Source organism: Bos taurus, chromosome 13 (genome assembly GCF_002263795.3).
Source record: "Bos taurus isolate L1 Dominette 01449 registration number 42190680 breed Hereford chromosome 13, ARS-UCD2.0, whole genome shotgun sequence".
Taxonomy (NCBI): Eukaryota; Metazoa; Chordata; class Mammalia; order Artiodactyla; family Bovidae; genus Bos; species Bos taurus.
This window is the reverse complement of record NC_037340.1, coordinates 3895473-3912567: the sequence shown is the minus strand read 5'-3', so window position 1 is coordinate 3912567 and position 17095 is coordinate 3895473. Positions and strand designations below refer to the sequence as shown.

At 45.3% G+C, this 17095-nt stretch overlaps 1 protein-coding gene across 4 annotated transcripts in view; it reads right to left on the bottom strand.

The window, feature by feature from the left end:
- Positions 1 to 17095, bottom strand: part of SLX4IP (SLX4 interacting protein) — a 220682-nt gene that overhangs the window by 15443 nt on the left and 188144 nt on the right. For all 4 annotated transcript variants that reach the window (XM_059892368.1, XM_059892366.1, XM_059892367.1 and 1 more), the window contains one exon: positions 12335 to 12423. In XM_059892368.1, coding sequence (XP_059748351.1) covers positions 12335 to 12423 — 89 coding nt within the window. The remainder of the gene's footprint in view (positions 1 to 12334; positions 12424 to 17095) is intronic.

Sequence of the window (17095 nt, the reverse complement as noted above, 5' to 3'; positions counted from 1 at the left end):
AGAGCCCATGCTCTGCAACAAGAGTAGACACCACAATGAGAAGCTCATGGACTACAACGAGAGGCGAGCCCCCACTCACTGCAACACGAGAAAGCCTGTGCATAGCCATTAAGAACCAGTACAGCCAAAAATAAATTTTAAAAATTTCTTTTAAAAAGCAAAGCAAAAGTTATATCTTATTAGCTTATTTGGGGGGGCAAATACTAATATTAAAGTAATAAACAAACTACTTTCAGTTTTTCATGACTTTACAATAATAAAAGCACAAAGAAAAGTTATTCTTGTGTGATGCCTGATGAATTCCAAGTAGCCCAAGTAGAGCGTGAACTACGACAATGACTACAGCCTTGGACTACGATGCAACACGGCCATGTAGAAGCCATGGTCCTAAAATGAGGAAGAGGTCTGTCTCTCCCAAATTTCACTTCTAAGATTTTCTTACATTATTTGATATTTAATAAGTGAAGGCAGTGAAAAGGAAAAATCAGGTGGGATGGAGCAGTCATCAACAATGAAAAGAAATACAGGAATAGACATGGGTGCATTGACTCACTGGAACCACAGCAAACACAGGGAAATGAAGAGCAAAGTGTAATCTTCTGGATCCCACTGTGGCCAGCAGATGCTTTCTTTACACGTGATAATGGTGGAGGGCAGCTGTCCTGAGACGCTATAGAGAGAAGCACTTGGAGAGGGACCAGTCCTCCTGGGATGCCCCGCTGGCAGACACGCCCTCCTCCATCTCAGAGATGAGGACACTGACGACCATGAGGCCTTGTCATCAGCCTAGTTCCCACTGTGAGCGGGAAGCCTTTCTGCTTCAGCAGGCTCCTCTGGCCCCTGGTCCCTCTGCTTCTCTACCCTCACAAGAAAGGACACGTCTCTAAGGGGAAGAGGAGCACACGTTTGCTGATGATGTTGCCACTTGGGTTAACAGCAGACCCCCTAGCATGTTTTTTTTTTTTTAATTTTAAATACTTTTTAAAAGTTTTCATGTCTTCTGAATTAATGACTATGAAGCTATCTTGTACAGACCTTTGGGAGTACCAATAAAATAGCTGCAAAGAATGCTAACCTGAAAATGAAATTAGTGAAAAAAAATCAAGGAAGTGATCTTGCAGGCAGTACACATTTCATAGGGATTTTCCAGTTTATACTTATCTAACCCTCGAGAGCCTAACGATAAATCCTAAACAACCTGGGGCCTTAGAGTTGAGTCTCTGGTGCCACACAAGTGTGACAAAATTTGGACGCTCGAGAAAATATGTAGGTTTGCAATGAGTGCTTCTTAAGAAGGGAGGGTGCTCATCGAGCACTCTGAAAACTAAAGGAGAGCTGTTATAGTTTCGCCAGAAAAACATAAAAATTCATCAGATCAGATCAGATCAGATCAGTCGCTCAGTCATGTCCGACTCTTTGCAACCCCATGAATTGCAGCATGCCAGGCCTCCCTGTCCATCACCAACTCCCGGAGTTCACTCAGACTCACGTCCATCGAGTCAGCGATGCCATCCAGCCGTCTCATCCTCTGTCATCCCCTTCTCCTCTTGCCCCCAATCCCTCCCAGCATCAGAGTCCTTTCCAACGAGTCAACTCTTCGCATGAGGTGGCCAAAGTACTGGAGTTTCAGCTTTAGCATCATTCCTTCCAAAGAAATCCCAGGGTTGATCTCCTTTAGAATGGACTGGTTGGATCTCCTTGCAGTCCAAGGGACTCCCAAGAGTCTTCTCCAACATCACAGTTCAAAAGCATCAATTCTTCGGCGCTCAGCCTTCTTCACAGTCCAACTCTCACATCCATACATGACCACTGGAAAAACCATAGCCTTGACTAGATGAACCTTTGTTGGCAAAGTAATGTCTCTGCTTTTGAATATGCTATCTAGGTTGGTCATAACTTTCCTTCCAAGGAGTAAACATCTTTTAATTTCATGGGTACAATACCATCTGCAGTGATTTTGGAGCCCAAGAAAATAAAGTCTGACACTGTTTCCACTGTTTCCCTACCTATTTCCCATGAAGTGATGGGACCAGATGCCATGATCTTCGTTTTCTGAACGTTGAGCTTTAAGCCAACGTTTTCACTCTCCACTTTCACCTTCATCAAGAGGCTCTTTAGTTCCTCTTCACTTTCTGCCATAAGGGTGGTGTCATCTGCATATCTGAGGTTATTGATATTTCTCCAAGCAATCTTGATTCCAGCTTGTGTTTCCTCCAGTCCAGCGTTTCTCATGATGTACTCTGCATATAAGTTAAATGAGCAGGGTGACAATATACAGCATTGACGTACTCCTTTTCCTATTTGGAACCAGTCTGTTGTTTCATGTCCAGTTCTAACTGTTGCTTCCTGACCTGCATACAAATTTCTCAAAAGGCAGATCAGGTGGTCTGGTATTCCCATCTCTTCCAGAATTTTCCACAGTTTATTGTGATCCACACAGTCAAAGGCTTTGGCATAGTCAATAAAGCAGAAATAGATGTTTTTGTGGAACTCTCTTGCTTTTTCCATGATCCAGCGGATGTTGGCAATTTGATCTCTGGTTCCTCTGCCTTTTCTAAAACCAGCTTGAGCATCAGGAAGTTCACATTTCACATATTGCTGAAGCCTGGCTTGGAGAATTTTAAGCATTACTTTACTAGCGTGTGGCTGTGACAGGCGTGCTAAAGCGCAGGCAGCTGCGACGGGTGCGCTAAAGCCCAGGCGGCTGCGATGGGTGCGCTAAGCGCGGCCGAGAGGAGTTACCCCATGTCCGAGGTCAGGGGCAGCGGCCGACAGTGCCAGACTGTGACGGCGCAGGAACGGCCGAGAGGAGCTACCCCACGTCCGAGGTCGGGGCAGGGTGGGGGGGTGGTGCCCGAGAGGAGATATCCAGCGTCTGAGGTCAGGGGCGGCGACAAGAGGAGTTACCCCGCGTCCGAGGTCAGGGGCAGCGGCTGGGAGGAGATACCCCACGCCCCTAAGCCCGAGGCCAGGGGCGGCGGGCGGGAGGAGATACCCCACGCCCCTAAGCCCGAGGCCAGGGGCAGCAGCCGGGAGGAGCAACCCCATGCCAGAGGCCAGGGGCAGTGACCAGGAGGACCAACCCCACGCCGTGGCTGCGTGGGCACACGAGGGCCTAGAGGAGCTATCCTATGTTGAAGGTCAGGAAGGGCGGCGGTGAGGAGATACCCCTCATCCAAGGTAAGGAGCATTGGCTGCGCTTTGCTGGAGCAGCTGTGAAGAGATACCCCATGCCCAAGGTAAGAGAAACCCAAGTAAGATGGTAGGTGTTGCAAGAGGGCATCAGAGGGCAGACACACTGAAACCATACTCACAGAAAACTAGTCAATCTAATCACACTAGGACCGCAGCCTTGTCTAACTCAATGAAACTAAGCCATGCACGTGGGGCAACCCAAGGTGGGCAGGTCATGGTGGAGACATCTGACAGAATGTGGTCCACTGGAGAAGGGAATGGCAAACCACTTCAGTATTCTTGCCTTGAGAACCCCATGAACAGTATGAAAAGGCAAAATGGTAGGATACTGAAAGAGAAACTCCCCAGGTCAGTAGGGGCCCAATATGCTACTGGAGATCAGTGGAGAAATAATTCCAGACAGAATGATGGGATGGAGCCAAAGTAAAAAGAATACCCAGCTGTGGATGTGACTGGTGATAGAAGCAAGGTCCGATGCTGTAAAGAGCAATATTGCATAGGAACCTGGAATGTCAGGTCCATGAATCAAGGCAAATTGGAAGTGGTCAAACAAGAGATGGCAAGAGTGAATGTCAACATTCTAGGAATCAGCAAACTGAAATGGACTGGAATGGGTGAATTTAACTCAGATGACCATTATATCTACTACTGCGGGCAGGAATCCCTCAGAAGAAATGGAGTAGCCATCATGGTCAACAAAAGAGTCTGAAATGCAGTACTTGGATGCAATCTCAAAAACGACAGAATGATCTCTGTTCGTTTCCAAGGCAAACCATTCAATATCACAGTAATCCAAGTCTATGCCCCAACCAGTAACACTGAAGAAGCTGAAGTTGAACGGTTCTATGAAGACCTACAAGACCTTTTAGAACTAACACCCAAAAAAGATGTCCTTTTCATTATAGGGGACTGGAATGCAAAAGTAGGAAGTCAAGAAACACCTGGAGTAACAGGCAAATTTGGCCTTGGAATATGGAATGAAGCAGAGCAAAGACTAATAGAGTTTTGCCAAGAAAATGCACTGGTCATAAAAATTCATATCCCCCTTTAAAAAAAAATTCAGATGATTCATGAATCAGAGGTTAATAATACCCAGTTTAAAAGTTGAAGGGAAACAGCTGTGAAAAATAGAAACTTAATGGCAATCACCCCGGCAGAACTACTCTACCTCTTATTCAAAAATACCTTCCGGCACAGAAGCCTGGGGCTGCAAACTGTCAGCACCCGCAGGAAGGTCACCAGTCCTTCATTGGTGGTGGTTATCTTTACCCTAGCGTCTCCTGTGGCCGAGCAGGTGGGTCTGGACAGGATGGGAGAGGAAAGAGGTGAGGAAACGCTCAGGACAGCAGGCGGGTGGCAGGCCTGGCCAGCGAGGCCCACTACAAGCCTGGCTGTTGGTGGGAAAGAGGCGTGAGAGCCTGAGCAAAGCCATTAGATGACTGTCTCATTTCACAATTCTGCTCAGAGCTGGCCCTCTGCCCAGGGATACAGAAGGAACAGCTCTTCCCATCTCCCTCGAACAGACAGTGAGACCCCCTTTCCAAGTCTCCAATCTCATGATAGCAACGGCTTCTGTGGACAAGTCTGGGAACCTCGCCCCACATACAGCCTTGCTTGCTTGGGAAAGGAAGCACCGAATTCTAAATCATCTGTTTACTAATGAACGTTCCCGACAGGATCCCCTTGCACGTCGTCTCGGTCTGTGCTCTCTCACAGTGGGTGTTCTAGGGGCTGTGTGCACTTTTAGGAACCCAGCCTGAAAAATCTGCTGTTTCCCAACTCCTCTGCACCTTAGAGCAGTGGCCGGGTCCTTCCTCCAAAGCAGCGTCTCACTGGGAGTCTACTGGCAGCTACTGGAAAGAAAGGCATTTTAAGTGGGTGGTCTCTTCTCTCCCTCCTCCCCCTGTGGATGGTGGTGAGCAGAGCTCCCACAGGAGGTCACAAGTTTATGCTTTTGCTGTGTCCCTCTGTCCATCACCGACTTGCTGGCTAAACGAGGATGTGTCACTTAACTCTCTGGTACGTTAGTTTTTATAGCTGCAAAATGATGCTGGGTTGGCAAATGAGATGAAAAATAAGAACTGAGCTTCTTCAGAAGCTCACTAGCACAGAGGGTAAGGTGTTTAGCTCTTTGCTAATCTGGTATTGTTGTTGTTCAGTCGCTAAGTTATGTCTGATTCTTTGTGACCCCATGGACTGACTACAGCATGCTAGGCTTCCCAGTCCTTCACTATCTCCCAGAACTTGCACAAACTCATGTCCATCAAGTTGATGATGCCATCCAACCATCTCATCCTCTGTCATTCCCTTCTCCTGTGCTCAATCTTTCCCAGCATCAGGGTCTTTCCCACTGAATCAGCTCTTTGTATCAGACGGCCAAAGTATTGGAGCTTCGGTTTCATCATCAGTCCTTCCAATGGATATTCAGGGTTGATTTCCTTTAGGATTAACTGATTTGATCTCCTTGGTGTCTAAGGGACTCTCAACAACCCTGTCCAACACCACAGTTTGAGAGCATCAACCTTTGGGTGCTCAGCCTTCTTTATGGCTCAACTATCACATCCATACATGACTCCTAGAAAAACCATAGCTTTGACTATATGGACTTTTGTTGGTAAAGTAATGTCTCTGCCTTTTAATACGCTGTCTAGGTTTGTCATAGATTTTCTTCAAGGAGTAAGCGTCTTTTAATTTCATCTAGCATTAATGGCACTTAAATGAGCTCTTCTTCAGGTTAAGAATAGGAAGAATGGTGGACGGGAATGATGAGATGATGATGGTGATGATAATTACTACTGCATCAGCACTTTAGAATTTACAAGACACTTTTATATTCATCGTTTCACTTGCATGGCAGGCATCACTTTTACTTCTTTTTTTTTTGACTGCCTGGGTCTTTGTTGCAGCACGCAGGCTTCTTCAGTTGTGCCACCAGGGCTCAGTAGTTGTAGGGCACAGTCTTAGTTGCCCTAAGGCGTATGGGATCTCAGTTCCCCGACCAGGGATTGAACCTGAGTCCCCTGCACTGGAAGGAGGATTCTAACACTGGACCAGGGAAGTCCCGGGCATCACTTTTACTTCTGCTTAACAAATCCCAAGAAGCCAAATGCTTTGTCCAAGGTCATCAAGTGAGTGAGGGGAGAGGTGGTGGTCAAAGTCAGGTCCCCATTTCACTTGTTTTATTCCCTGTCATGTTTTTCCTAAGTCAATCAATCATCTAAGTGGTCATCAAAGGGAGACAATAGGTTTCTCAGAAGGGAAGGTACATGATGGGGCAAAGGCACAAAGGATCAGGGGGCATAGACACAGCCTATTCTAACTACCCTTTTGATCTTCCCCATTCTATCTACCCTCTCTAACTATTCTAACCAAGCCAATTTCTACGCTAATTATCTATCCTTCCTGTTCTAACTTGGCCAAGGGCAGATTCCTTTGGAGGGCTGGAAATAGGGGACAGGAGACAACTCATTAACAAACACTGCTGGCTAACTGTTTGGGAGAATTTTATTATTAGGAAAGGAGAACAAAAGATCAGGCTACTGGAACATACAAGCAAAGGATAGCCCTGCCCTGTCGCTAAGTCGTGTCTGACTCTTTGCGAAACCATGGACTGTAGCCTACCAGGCTCCTCTGTCCATGGGATTTTCCAGGCAATAGTACTGGAGTGGATTGCCATTTCCTTCTCCAGGGGATCTTCCCAACCCAGGGATCGAACCCGGGTCTCCCGCATTGTAGACAGACGCTTTACCGTCTGAGCCACCAGGGAAGTCCCATACCAACAAAGGATAGCTCATCTTTAAAAAAAAAATGATATTCCATGAGAAAAAGCTTTCTTATGGTCTCTGTCATTGTCTAAAAAAACTATTGTAGACAGACCAGACCAACCAAGAGCATCTTCATCCCCCAACACACAGCATTTCCATTAGGATCATTCCCCTGCCAATCCACAGAAGCGCAGGACAGGTGTGTGATGGATGCTGCTATAGTTCCCATCCTTATCCGGCCCATCCACAGGCCCTGTCGAGGACACAGACATCTACCAAGCAGCAAAAATGACATGTGATTGAAAAGAAAATGATAAACTCACTGAAAGTTATTTTCCTTACTATGTAAGAAGTTTTTATATAGTAAGAAGTTTGTGAAATACAAAAATACCAATAGAAAAATGGACATAAACACACAATTCACAAATGAATGGGTCCTGTTAACTAAATACAGACCAACCTCAGTTATCAAGTATGAAGTATAGAGGAGTGCAGACTAGGTCATTAACAGAAGCTATCTTTGGGTTGGGAGTTATGGGTAATTTTTACTTTCTTTGTATATGTTTTGATTCTGAAATTTTTTGTACAGTGAACATGTACAATTTTGGTAAGCTGTTATTAAGTAAAAAACCAACTTCAAAACACTGTGGGAAATGTGAAATATGGAAATTACCTCTTCCCACTCAAGGAAAATTTCCTAGTGCTACATGAATCTCTTGTTAATGGCTTCCATATAATTTACCACTAGCACTGTTTAGGAAATACAATAAGAATAATGGATTTTTAAAGTCTATGATACAGTAAGAAAAACATAGAAAAATCATCCACTACTTATTAATTTTTTTGGTATTAAGAAAGAGTTCTTTTCTTGAATGATCTGTTTTAAACTTATATGGAAGTTTGCTCATGAAAGTTAAAGAATTCTGTTGTTGGGTTATGAAGTTAGTACACAAATTCTTTTATTTCTTCTATAAGGAGATCAAACTAATCAATCCTAAAGGAAATCAATCCTGAATATTCATTTGGAAGGACTGATGCTGAAGCTGAAGCTCCAATACTTTGGCCACCTGATGCGAAGAGCTGATTCACTGGAAAAGACCCTGATGCTGGGAAAGATTGAAGGCAGAAGAAGGGGACGACATGGATGGCATCACTGACTCGATGGACATGAGTTTGAGCAAATTCCAGGAGATAGTGAAGGACAGGGAAGCCTGGCATGCTGCAGTCTACGGGGTCACAAAGAGTTGGACATGACTTAGTGATTGAACATCAACAACAAAAAATTCAGGACTAAAATGTTTCAATTTCTATTTATCTTTCCTAAGATTAAAATATAATCCTCCCCTGAATTTTTTTTCCAATCTCAACTTTTAAAGCTACAAGTGCTCTTTTGTGTAAAATTATTTTGTGATTTTTATTTAGATGTATTTTCATCCACTTTTTCTGGTAGAAACAGTGTGAGAAAGGATTTTTGATATACTCTGATACTCTCTCCCTTGACTGACAGGAGGACTAAGGCCCACCGAGGTTCAGTTATTCACAACTGAGAAATAGGACAGCCAGGCTAAAAATAACCCAGGCAAGGGCAGTTTATTGCTTCTTTAGACTCATTTTCACTTCAATTTTATACTCATAAACTAGATGGAGTGTTCTTTAAGATTGAACGATAGTTTAGTGCTTAACTATTGTCCCTTGTCGGGCATGCCAGCAACCCTTCCACTGAGAGGATGCTCTGGCGAGGGGTAGTGCTTTCTGAAGACTCCTGGCAGATGCTTTCACAGCTTGGTCACATGTCAAAGGAAGGTGAGGAAGACAGCCTAAACATCTTAGCGCCCACATCTACTTTTCTGCAGCACTAGTATTAAACACCATTTTTAAATTTCCCAAAGAATCACAGGTTTTTACAGCTTAGGTTTAAAAGAAAATAAGACTTTTGAACTTTCCTTCTGAATTGTAGAGAGGGGCCAAATGAACCATTAAGGTACAGAATGGATACGCCTTAAAAAAAAGGGAGGCTCTACCTAAATTAAAATTTTTGGGTCGCCAGGTCACCTTCACAGCCCTTGATCTGCAAGACTGTAAGCTCCTTGAGGGCAAGAATGATTTCTTTCTTTTTCTTTGTTTCCGCAGTGCCTGCCAGAGTTCCTGGCACAGAGTCAGCACTCAGCAAATTATGTTAGAATGTGATGGTAAGAACAGATGGGAAGGGCCACCAGAGACTAGGAGTGGCTGTAACCAACGCTCTGTGAGACAGCAGCTTTGTGCTGACTCTGAAATGTCCCAGATCCAGATGGGTCTGTGATTATTTACACAATAAACTTATTACTTTGGAAAGTAAAGTTATGGCTTCAGTTATTATTGGTTATTTCCCTTAATAAAGGAATAATAAAAATGAGAAATAATTTTGACTTTCCCAAAGGTTCCCAGGCTTTACATCAGAGAAAGCAGTCTTGACACAGGGACTTGGGTTTGTAAACATGCAAGACAACATTGCTGAGCTTCCTGCTGTTCATATTTTTAAGAAAAAGAAGGTGGGGGAAAAGCAAAACTTTGAAACTAAAGGTAAAAACTGCAAAAGGACCCACTTCTAGCAATAGTTCCAAAACTGAGACTATAAGGGCTTCGAGATTTCTTATGAGAAACTGTAGTAAGAAAAATACAGTGACTCATCCCGTAATCATGCCCTTTCTTCCCAAAGTACACAGCACGATTCCCACATCCCTGGCATGAGGGCATGAGGGACAGAGCTATTGCAACACGGAGCGCCTCCCCGCATGGGGCCCTCGTGCAGGGCGGGAGACAGACCTTCCCAGTGCTGGGCAGCGGCGTGGCTGCACTCACTCGGCCCCCAAAGGTGGGGTGCTCCCTGGGCGCTCCTTCGTCTGGCACGGCTGCTCTCTTGGGCTGCCCTGCATCCAGGCGGAGCAGCTCTGAACAGACGCTCCCAGGTTTTCCAGCCAGTCATCACTTCAACACTGAAGATTCGATAGGAAAAGGGGAAAGGGGTAGGAGGAAGCAACCTCTACTTGGGGCCACAGCACAAGTAAGGCGGCCAGGCTCTGCCCGGTGCCCACTCTCCCCCGCCACTTCTGCAGCTGGGGAAGAGGGAGCGAAGTCAACAGTTACCGGACAAATGATTGATGTTCTTCCCCAAAACGGCTCCAATACGCCAGTCAGGAAGCCCACTCCCAGGCCTCCCCTAGTTCCTGGAAAGTAACTACTGAGAGAAACGAGATGGATCTGGCCCTGGGGCGAGTGTCCCTGTGAACGGATAAAATGATCCAAAGCTTTAAGGGACAAAGGAAGTTCAAGGGCTAGTCAGAGGAGGGCCAGACCCCACGGGCGTCTACCAGCAGGAGGCCATCCTGGCAGGGAAAGGTGTTCTTTGATCTTCACGTAGCCGGGACGGGGAGGGCTCTGCAGAGGCCAAGCGTCAGGGAGGACTGACTCGGAGGCACCTGGGACGGAAGGACTAGGGTCTTGGCTGGATGGGGCATTTGTGGGTGACAGGGCCCCCTGCTTGACTTGGGTGTGCTATTATTCCTGGAGCAGGCGCTGAAAGGAAATGGGGGACAGGACCACGAGGAGGGGCTGCACAGGTGGGCTGGACACACAGAGAGGGGCTCGGAGGTGCCAGGGATTGAAGCTGCCCCGTCAGTGCCCAGCATTAGCTGACCGAGGGAAGTGTGCATGTGAAGGATGGTCAGAGGTGGGGACAAGGGAAGCTGAAGGCTGACCACAGCTAAAGAGAAGCATGCAAAACAGTGAAAGAGCCTCAAGATGGAAATGGCACTTTTCTCATAAGCTGACTTGGTGAGCTACCAGTGTTATCCCTGGATATCAGAACATTTCGAAGATAAGAAAACGGAACTGGCTTGTGCAAAACGCTCAGACCAGTCAACTTTTCATAATGAAAATTCTTCACATTTAGGAAGTCCTCCAGATTATAAGATTTATATGACAGCAGCTATAGAAAGCTTACATCTGTACAAATACCAGTGCCCCTAAGGAGGATGATATTTCATTTGTATGGAGATGTTGTAACTCATCCTTAATAATTTAAAATATTAAGTATTAATATTACATGTCATACAAGATCTAATTTTTTCTGTATTCTATCTGAAAACAGTAATACTTTGTGGTACAATTGTCTTCTCGAACCACAAATCACTGTTTTCATTGGTCTGAGAATCAGTTAAGCTATATTACATTACAGTTGTTTGCCAGCAGCATTATTACTTTAGTATTTGTTAATTTACTAAGATAATTCAACATTCTAGAAATGCTTCTGAAATAAACTTTTAACACTTGTCACTAGATGTGCTTCATTTATTGCACTTAATGTGTATACTTAAGAGTTTAGCTGCTAGATGGAATAAGTGCCTCATTGCATTTTCTGAAGGGCTCACCTGTTCTGGAAAAGGTATCTAAATTTAAATATGAATCCTCAGAAGACTCTTCTTGGGTCTCTGTTCAGCCTTCTAGTCTCTAAAACACTTTTCTTATGTATTTATTTAAGATGAGATAAGAAGCTGGTTTTGGACCATGAGGGCCAAATTTCAAATGGATTAAAAGATAACAAACATAAGGGGTAATCTAATATCCCCACAAATTATTTTAGAAGCATAATAATCATGACATATATCATGTCCAGGTTCAAGGTCTGCTAGACGCTTTTTCCTTTTTGTTAAAGTTTCAAGTCACAAGTCCAAAAATATGAAAAACAAAAATTGGTACAGAGGTAAGCTCAGACAGATTGGGCTGTGACTGCAGCAAGACACACACACACACCCCACGGAGACTCTCAAATGTATGTGCTAAGCTTAAAAGACAAGGCTGTAAGCTATAACATTAGGAGTGAATTTTCAGAATCTACTTGTCTGCATAAAGAGCTCTGCTGAAACAGAAATAAGATTGACGGAGCTCAAAATTGAGCACAAGAAAAGAGAGGGAAAACAAATCCTATCAGCTAAGAAACAGCACATTGGGGAAAAGTACTGGTTTCCATGAAAATGTCAGTGATTCACCATGGAATAGAATTCAAAAGCCACTGACCCCAATGAAAGCTTCCAGTGGAAACATGTGGATTTTGCTCACTTCATTTAAAGAATGCTTTATATTTCATTTAAATACTATCAGAAGCATTTTCACGGTTTTTGTAGTATGTGCTTTCTCATTTTATGTTGCTATACTACTGATCACGCTAAATTCTCAAGAAGTCTTCAGGAAAAAAAGAGCATATCAATGAATCAATATTATCACGCAAAATAGGATATTTTTGGTTCCTTAAAACATGCATTGAGGGCTCAACAGTTCTATTTATTACAGTAACTTTTCATTCAAGCAGATTTGCTTATAGAGTTTTTAATACATACCAAATCTTCACTCTGACTTGCCGAAAGATCACGACTGAATGCAAGCTGACTTACACAGACCACAAACCTGTCGGGAAACACTTGCAGTTCTGTACAAAAGGAAAGAAATCACATCACTCGAGGTATCAAAAGACTTTGAACACAGAAATGCTTGGTCCAAGAATTCTGCCTTACACTGATAAGCATGTACGTATCAGACACGTGTCTTTTCCCCTCCCCTCCTTCCAGGGTTTGCCATCAACAGCACAGGACAAGCACAAAGCTCCAGGGGCAGAGGAGGAGGCTGCAGATGGATCCACCTGAGCCCCTGGACCATGGTATCCCTAGAAAGCCCCAGGCACCCAGGGCCATCACAGCTTTCCTCCTGGGTCAGTTTGCTGTTTTCTGTTCAGACTCACATTTGGGAGACAGGATCAACATTTACTGCTGAGTGTTCAGACATACATAGGAAGAGGGAGGAAATCTGAAAACACACCTTGTCAGTGTTCTTGCTAGTTTCCCTCTCCCCTCTTCAGTCACCTGGCCTTGGAGAGGTTCCCTAGGCTGCCGGGCAAATTCCCAGTCTGAACCAGGCTATGAAAATAGCAGTGTTGGAGATTAGGAATTAATGATCATTCTTAAGGAAACAGTTAAATGTGCAATAGAAGGACTTCCCTGGGGGGTCTAGTGGTTAAGAATCTGCCTGCCAATGGAAGAGATGTGGGTTCAATGCCTGGTCCAGGAAGACTGCACATGTGGTGTGGCAGCTAAGCATGTGCACTACAACTATTGAGCCTGTGCTCTCGAGTCCATAAGCCTGAACTCCTGAAGCCTGCTCTGAGCCTGTGCTCTGCCACAAAAGAAGCCACTGCAGTGAGAAGCCTGGTACACCGCAACTAGAGAGTAGCTTCCCCTCGCCACAACTAGAGAAAGACTGCGCACAGCAAAGACCCAGCGCAGCCAGAAACAATAAAATAAATTTTAAAAGATGTGCAATAGGAAAGCCGGTCCAACTATACCACAGTCGCAACGACCTATGATTACAATTTCTTAAAGCAAAACCACTGACTTCCGGGTGGGGAAGGTGAAATGAATCACAGAACCAGACTCCTCAACATTCAATGAAAGGATGATTGAATAGTAAATGTGCCTGCTTCTCTGTCTGTCTGTCCATCTCTCTATTCATCCACGCAGCCCCCATGGACCTCTGGGGTGATGTCTGGAGTGACGTTTAGCCCATGTTAACAGTGAATATTCTGGGGTGGGGGATGGGGAGTGGGAGGGTCTTCTCTTCCCCCTTTTCTTACTTGGATCTTCCTGGTGGCTCAGACGGTACAGTGTCTGCCTGCAATGTGGGAGACCTGGGTTCGATTCCTGGGTCGGGAAGATCCCCTGGATAAGGAAATGGCAACCCACTCCAGCACTCTTGCCTGGAAAATCCCATGGATGGAGAAGCCTGATAGGCTACAGTCCATGGGGTCACAAAGAGTCAGACATGACTGAGCGACTTCACTTCACTTCACTGGCTGAACTGGAGAAGGAAATGGCAACCCACTCCAGTATTCTTGCTTGGGAAATCCCATGGACAGAGGAGACTGGAAGACTATAGTCCATGGGGTCGCAGAAGAGTCAGACATGACTCAGCGCCTAAACAACTGCCTCAGTGTTTGTATAATACACATGTATCGTATTTACAATGGAAAGAAAGCTAATTGTTTCTAAAAGGGAAAGCCTTCCTTTTAGATGTAACCAATTTTTATTATTCTGAGTCATGAAAGTGAAGCCTTTTACATACAATGCACACTGCCCACAAGAAATGTCAGTGGGAGGGCCCTGAGACAGAGACAGAGAACAGGCGTGAAAGTGTCAGTTACACAGACACATGACTCCTGCACAGTCAGTGCCTCAACCACTTGGAGAGGCTAAATTACATCAAAATGATGTTCTGGGATCCACTCTCTCCTCACCTGCTGTCTCCTTGGGGGTCGCGTTCTCTCCTCCAACTCATTCTACTTGGGGCAAGTGGGTTAGCAGTTTCAACAACAGCTCCGCTTACCCTGCTCAGAACCCTGCCCTGGTGCTTCACAGCTCACCACAAGACGTGCAGCTGCTCAGTCTCTGCAACCGGGGCCTGACATGCTGTTCTGTTTCTCCCTTTTGGTCCTCAGGCAGAAACCCCCATTGCAGGGGGCTTGGGTGTGTTTAACCTCTGACCCCACATGGACGCTTTGGGCTTCCCTTGGGGCTCAGCTGGCAAAGAATCCGCCTGCAATGCTGGAGACCTGGATTCCATCCCTGGGTTGGGAAGATCCCCTGGAGAAGGGAAAGGTTACCCACTCCAGTATTCTGGCCTGGAGAATTCCATGGAATGTATAGTCCATTGGGTCGCAAAGAGTCGGACACGACTGAGTGACTTTCACTTTCACTACATGGATGCTTTATCTGGCTAGGTAACTATAGATGGGACACTGAAAAGGCAGAAAAACAAAGTTAACAAAGCAGTTAATATTTATTCACTAATGCTTAGAACATCTTATTGAGATAAGTGATAACCAGTCTGTTTCCGGCTTTCTGGAAAGGGAAATGAAGCCACAGAATTCATTATTTGTACTTCCTCTCCCAACATGACAATCTTGAAATACAGTAGCTCATCAGTGAATCAGAACCAGAATTCAAGAGACCTCCCTAACCCCCCCAAAGCAGGGGCCCAGGTTCAATCCCTGGTCAGGAAACTAGCTCCCACATGCCACAACTAAGGCCCAGCACAGCTAAATAAATAAATAAAATAGTTTTTTTAAAAAAGAACTAGAATTCAAAATTGCCAGTTCTATCAAATGAGGACCCCATACCCGAAGGGCGGCGACCAAGAGGAGTTACCCTATGTCCGAGGTCAGGGGCAGCGGCCGAGAGTACCAGACTGCGATGGCACAGGAACGGCAGAGAGGAGCTACCCTGCGTTCGAGCTCAGGGAGGTAGGCCGAGAGGAGATACCCAGTGTCCAAGGTCAGGGGGGGGCGACGAGAGGAGATACTCCACGCTCCAAACCTGAAGCCAGGGGCAGCGGCCAGGAGGAGCAACCCCACGCCCGAGGCCAGGGGTGGTGGCCAGGAGGACCAACCACACGTCCAAGGAGCCGTGGCTGCGCAGGCGCAGGAGGTCCTAGAGGAGCTATCCCACGTTGAAGGTCAGGAAGGGCGGCAGTGAGGAGATACCCCTCGTCCCCCCACGTTGAAGGTCAGGAAGGGCGGCAGTGAGGAGATACCCCTCGTCCAAGGTAAGGAGCAACGGCTGCGCTTTGCTGGAGCAGTCCTGAAGAGATACCCCACGCCCAAGGTAAGAGAAACCCAAGTAAGATGGTAGGTGTTGCAAGAAGGCATCAGAGGGAAAACACACTGAAACCATACTCACAGAAAACTAGTCAATCTAATCACACTAGGATCACAGCCTTGTCTAACTCAATGAAACTAAGCCATGCCCATGGGGCAACCCAAGGTGGGCAGGTCATGGTGGAGAGATTTGACGCAATGTGGTCCACTGGAGAAGGGAATGGCAAACCACTTCAGTATTCTTGCCTTGAGAATCCCATGACAGTATGAAAAGGCAAAATGATAGGATACTGAAAGAGAAACTCCCCAAGTCAGTAGGTGCCCAATATGCTACTGGAGATCAGTGGAGAAATAACTCAATAAAGAATGAAGGGATGGAGCCAAAGCAAAAACAATACACAGCTGTGGATGTGACTGATGATAGAAGCAAGGTCCGATGCTTTAAAGAGCAATATTGCATAGGAACCTGGAATGTCAGGTCCATGAATCAAGGCAAATTGGAAGTGGTCAAATAAGAGATGGCAAGGTGAATGTCGACATTCTAGGAATCAGTGAACTGAAATGGACTGGAATGGGTGAATTTAACTCAGATGACCATTATATCTACTACTGCGGGCAGGAATCCCTCAGAAGAAATGGAGTAGCCATCATGGTCAACAAAAGAGTCCGAAATGCAGTACTTGGATGCAATCTCAAAAACGACAGAATGATCTCTGTTCGTTTCCAAGGCAAACCATTCAATATCACAGTAATCCAAGTCTATGCCCCAACCAGTAACGCTGAAGAAGCTGAAGTTGAATGGTTCTATGAAGACCTACAAGACCTTTTAGAACTAACACCACAAAAAGATGTCCTTTTCATTATAGGGGACTGGAATGCAAAAGTAGGAAGTCAAGAAACACCTGGAGTAACAGGCAAATTTGGCCTTGGAATACGGAATGAAGCAGGGCAAAGACTAATAGGGTTTTGCCAAGAAAATGCACTGGTCATAACAAACACCCTCTTCCAACAACACAAGAGAAGACTCTATACATGGACATCACCAGATGGTCAACAACAAAATCAGACTGATTATATTCTCTGCAGCCAAAGATGGAGAAGCTCTATACAGTCAGCAAAAACAAGACCAGGAGCTGACTGTGGCTCAGACCATGAACTCCTTATTGCCAAATTCAGACTTAAATTGAAGAAACTAGGGAAAACCACTAGACCATTCAGGTATAACCTAAATCAAATCCCTTATGATTATACAGTGGAAGTGAGAAATAGATTTAAGGGCCTAGATCTGATAGATACAGTACCTGATGAACTATGGAATGAGGTTTGTGACATTGTACAGGAGACAGGGATCAAGACCATCCCCATGGAAAAGAAATGCAAAAAAGCAAAATGGCTATCTGGGGAGGCCTTACAAATAGCTGTGAAAAGAAGAGAAGTGAAAAGCAAAGGAGAAAAG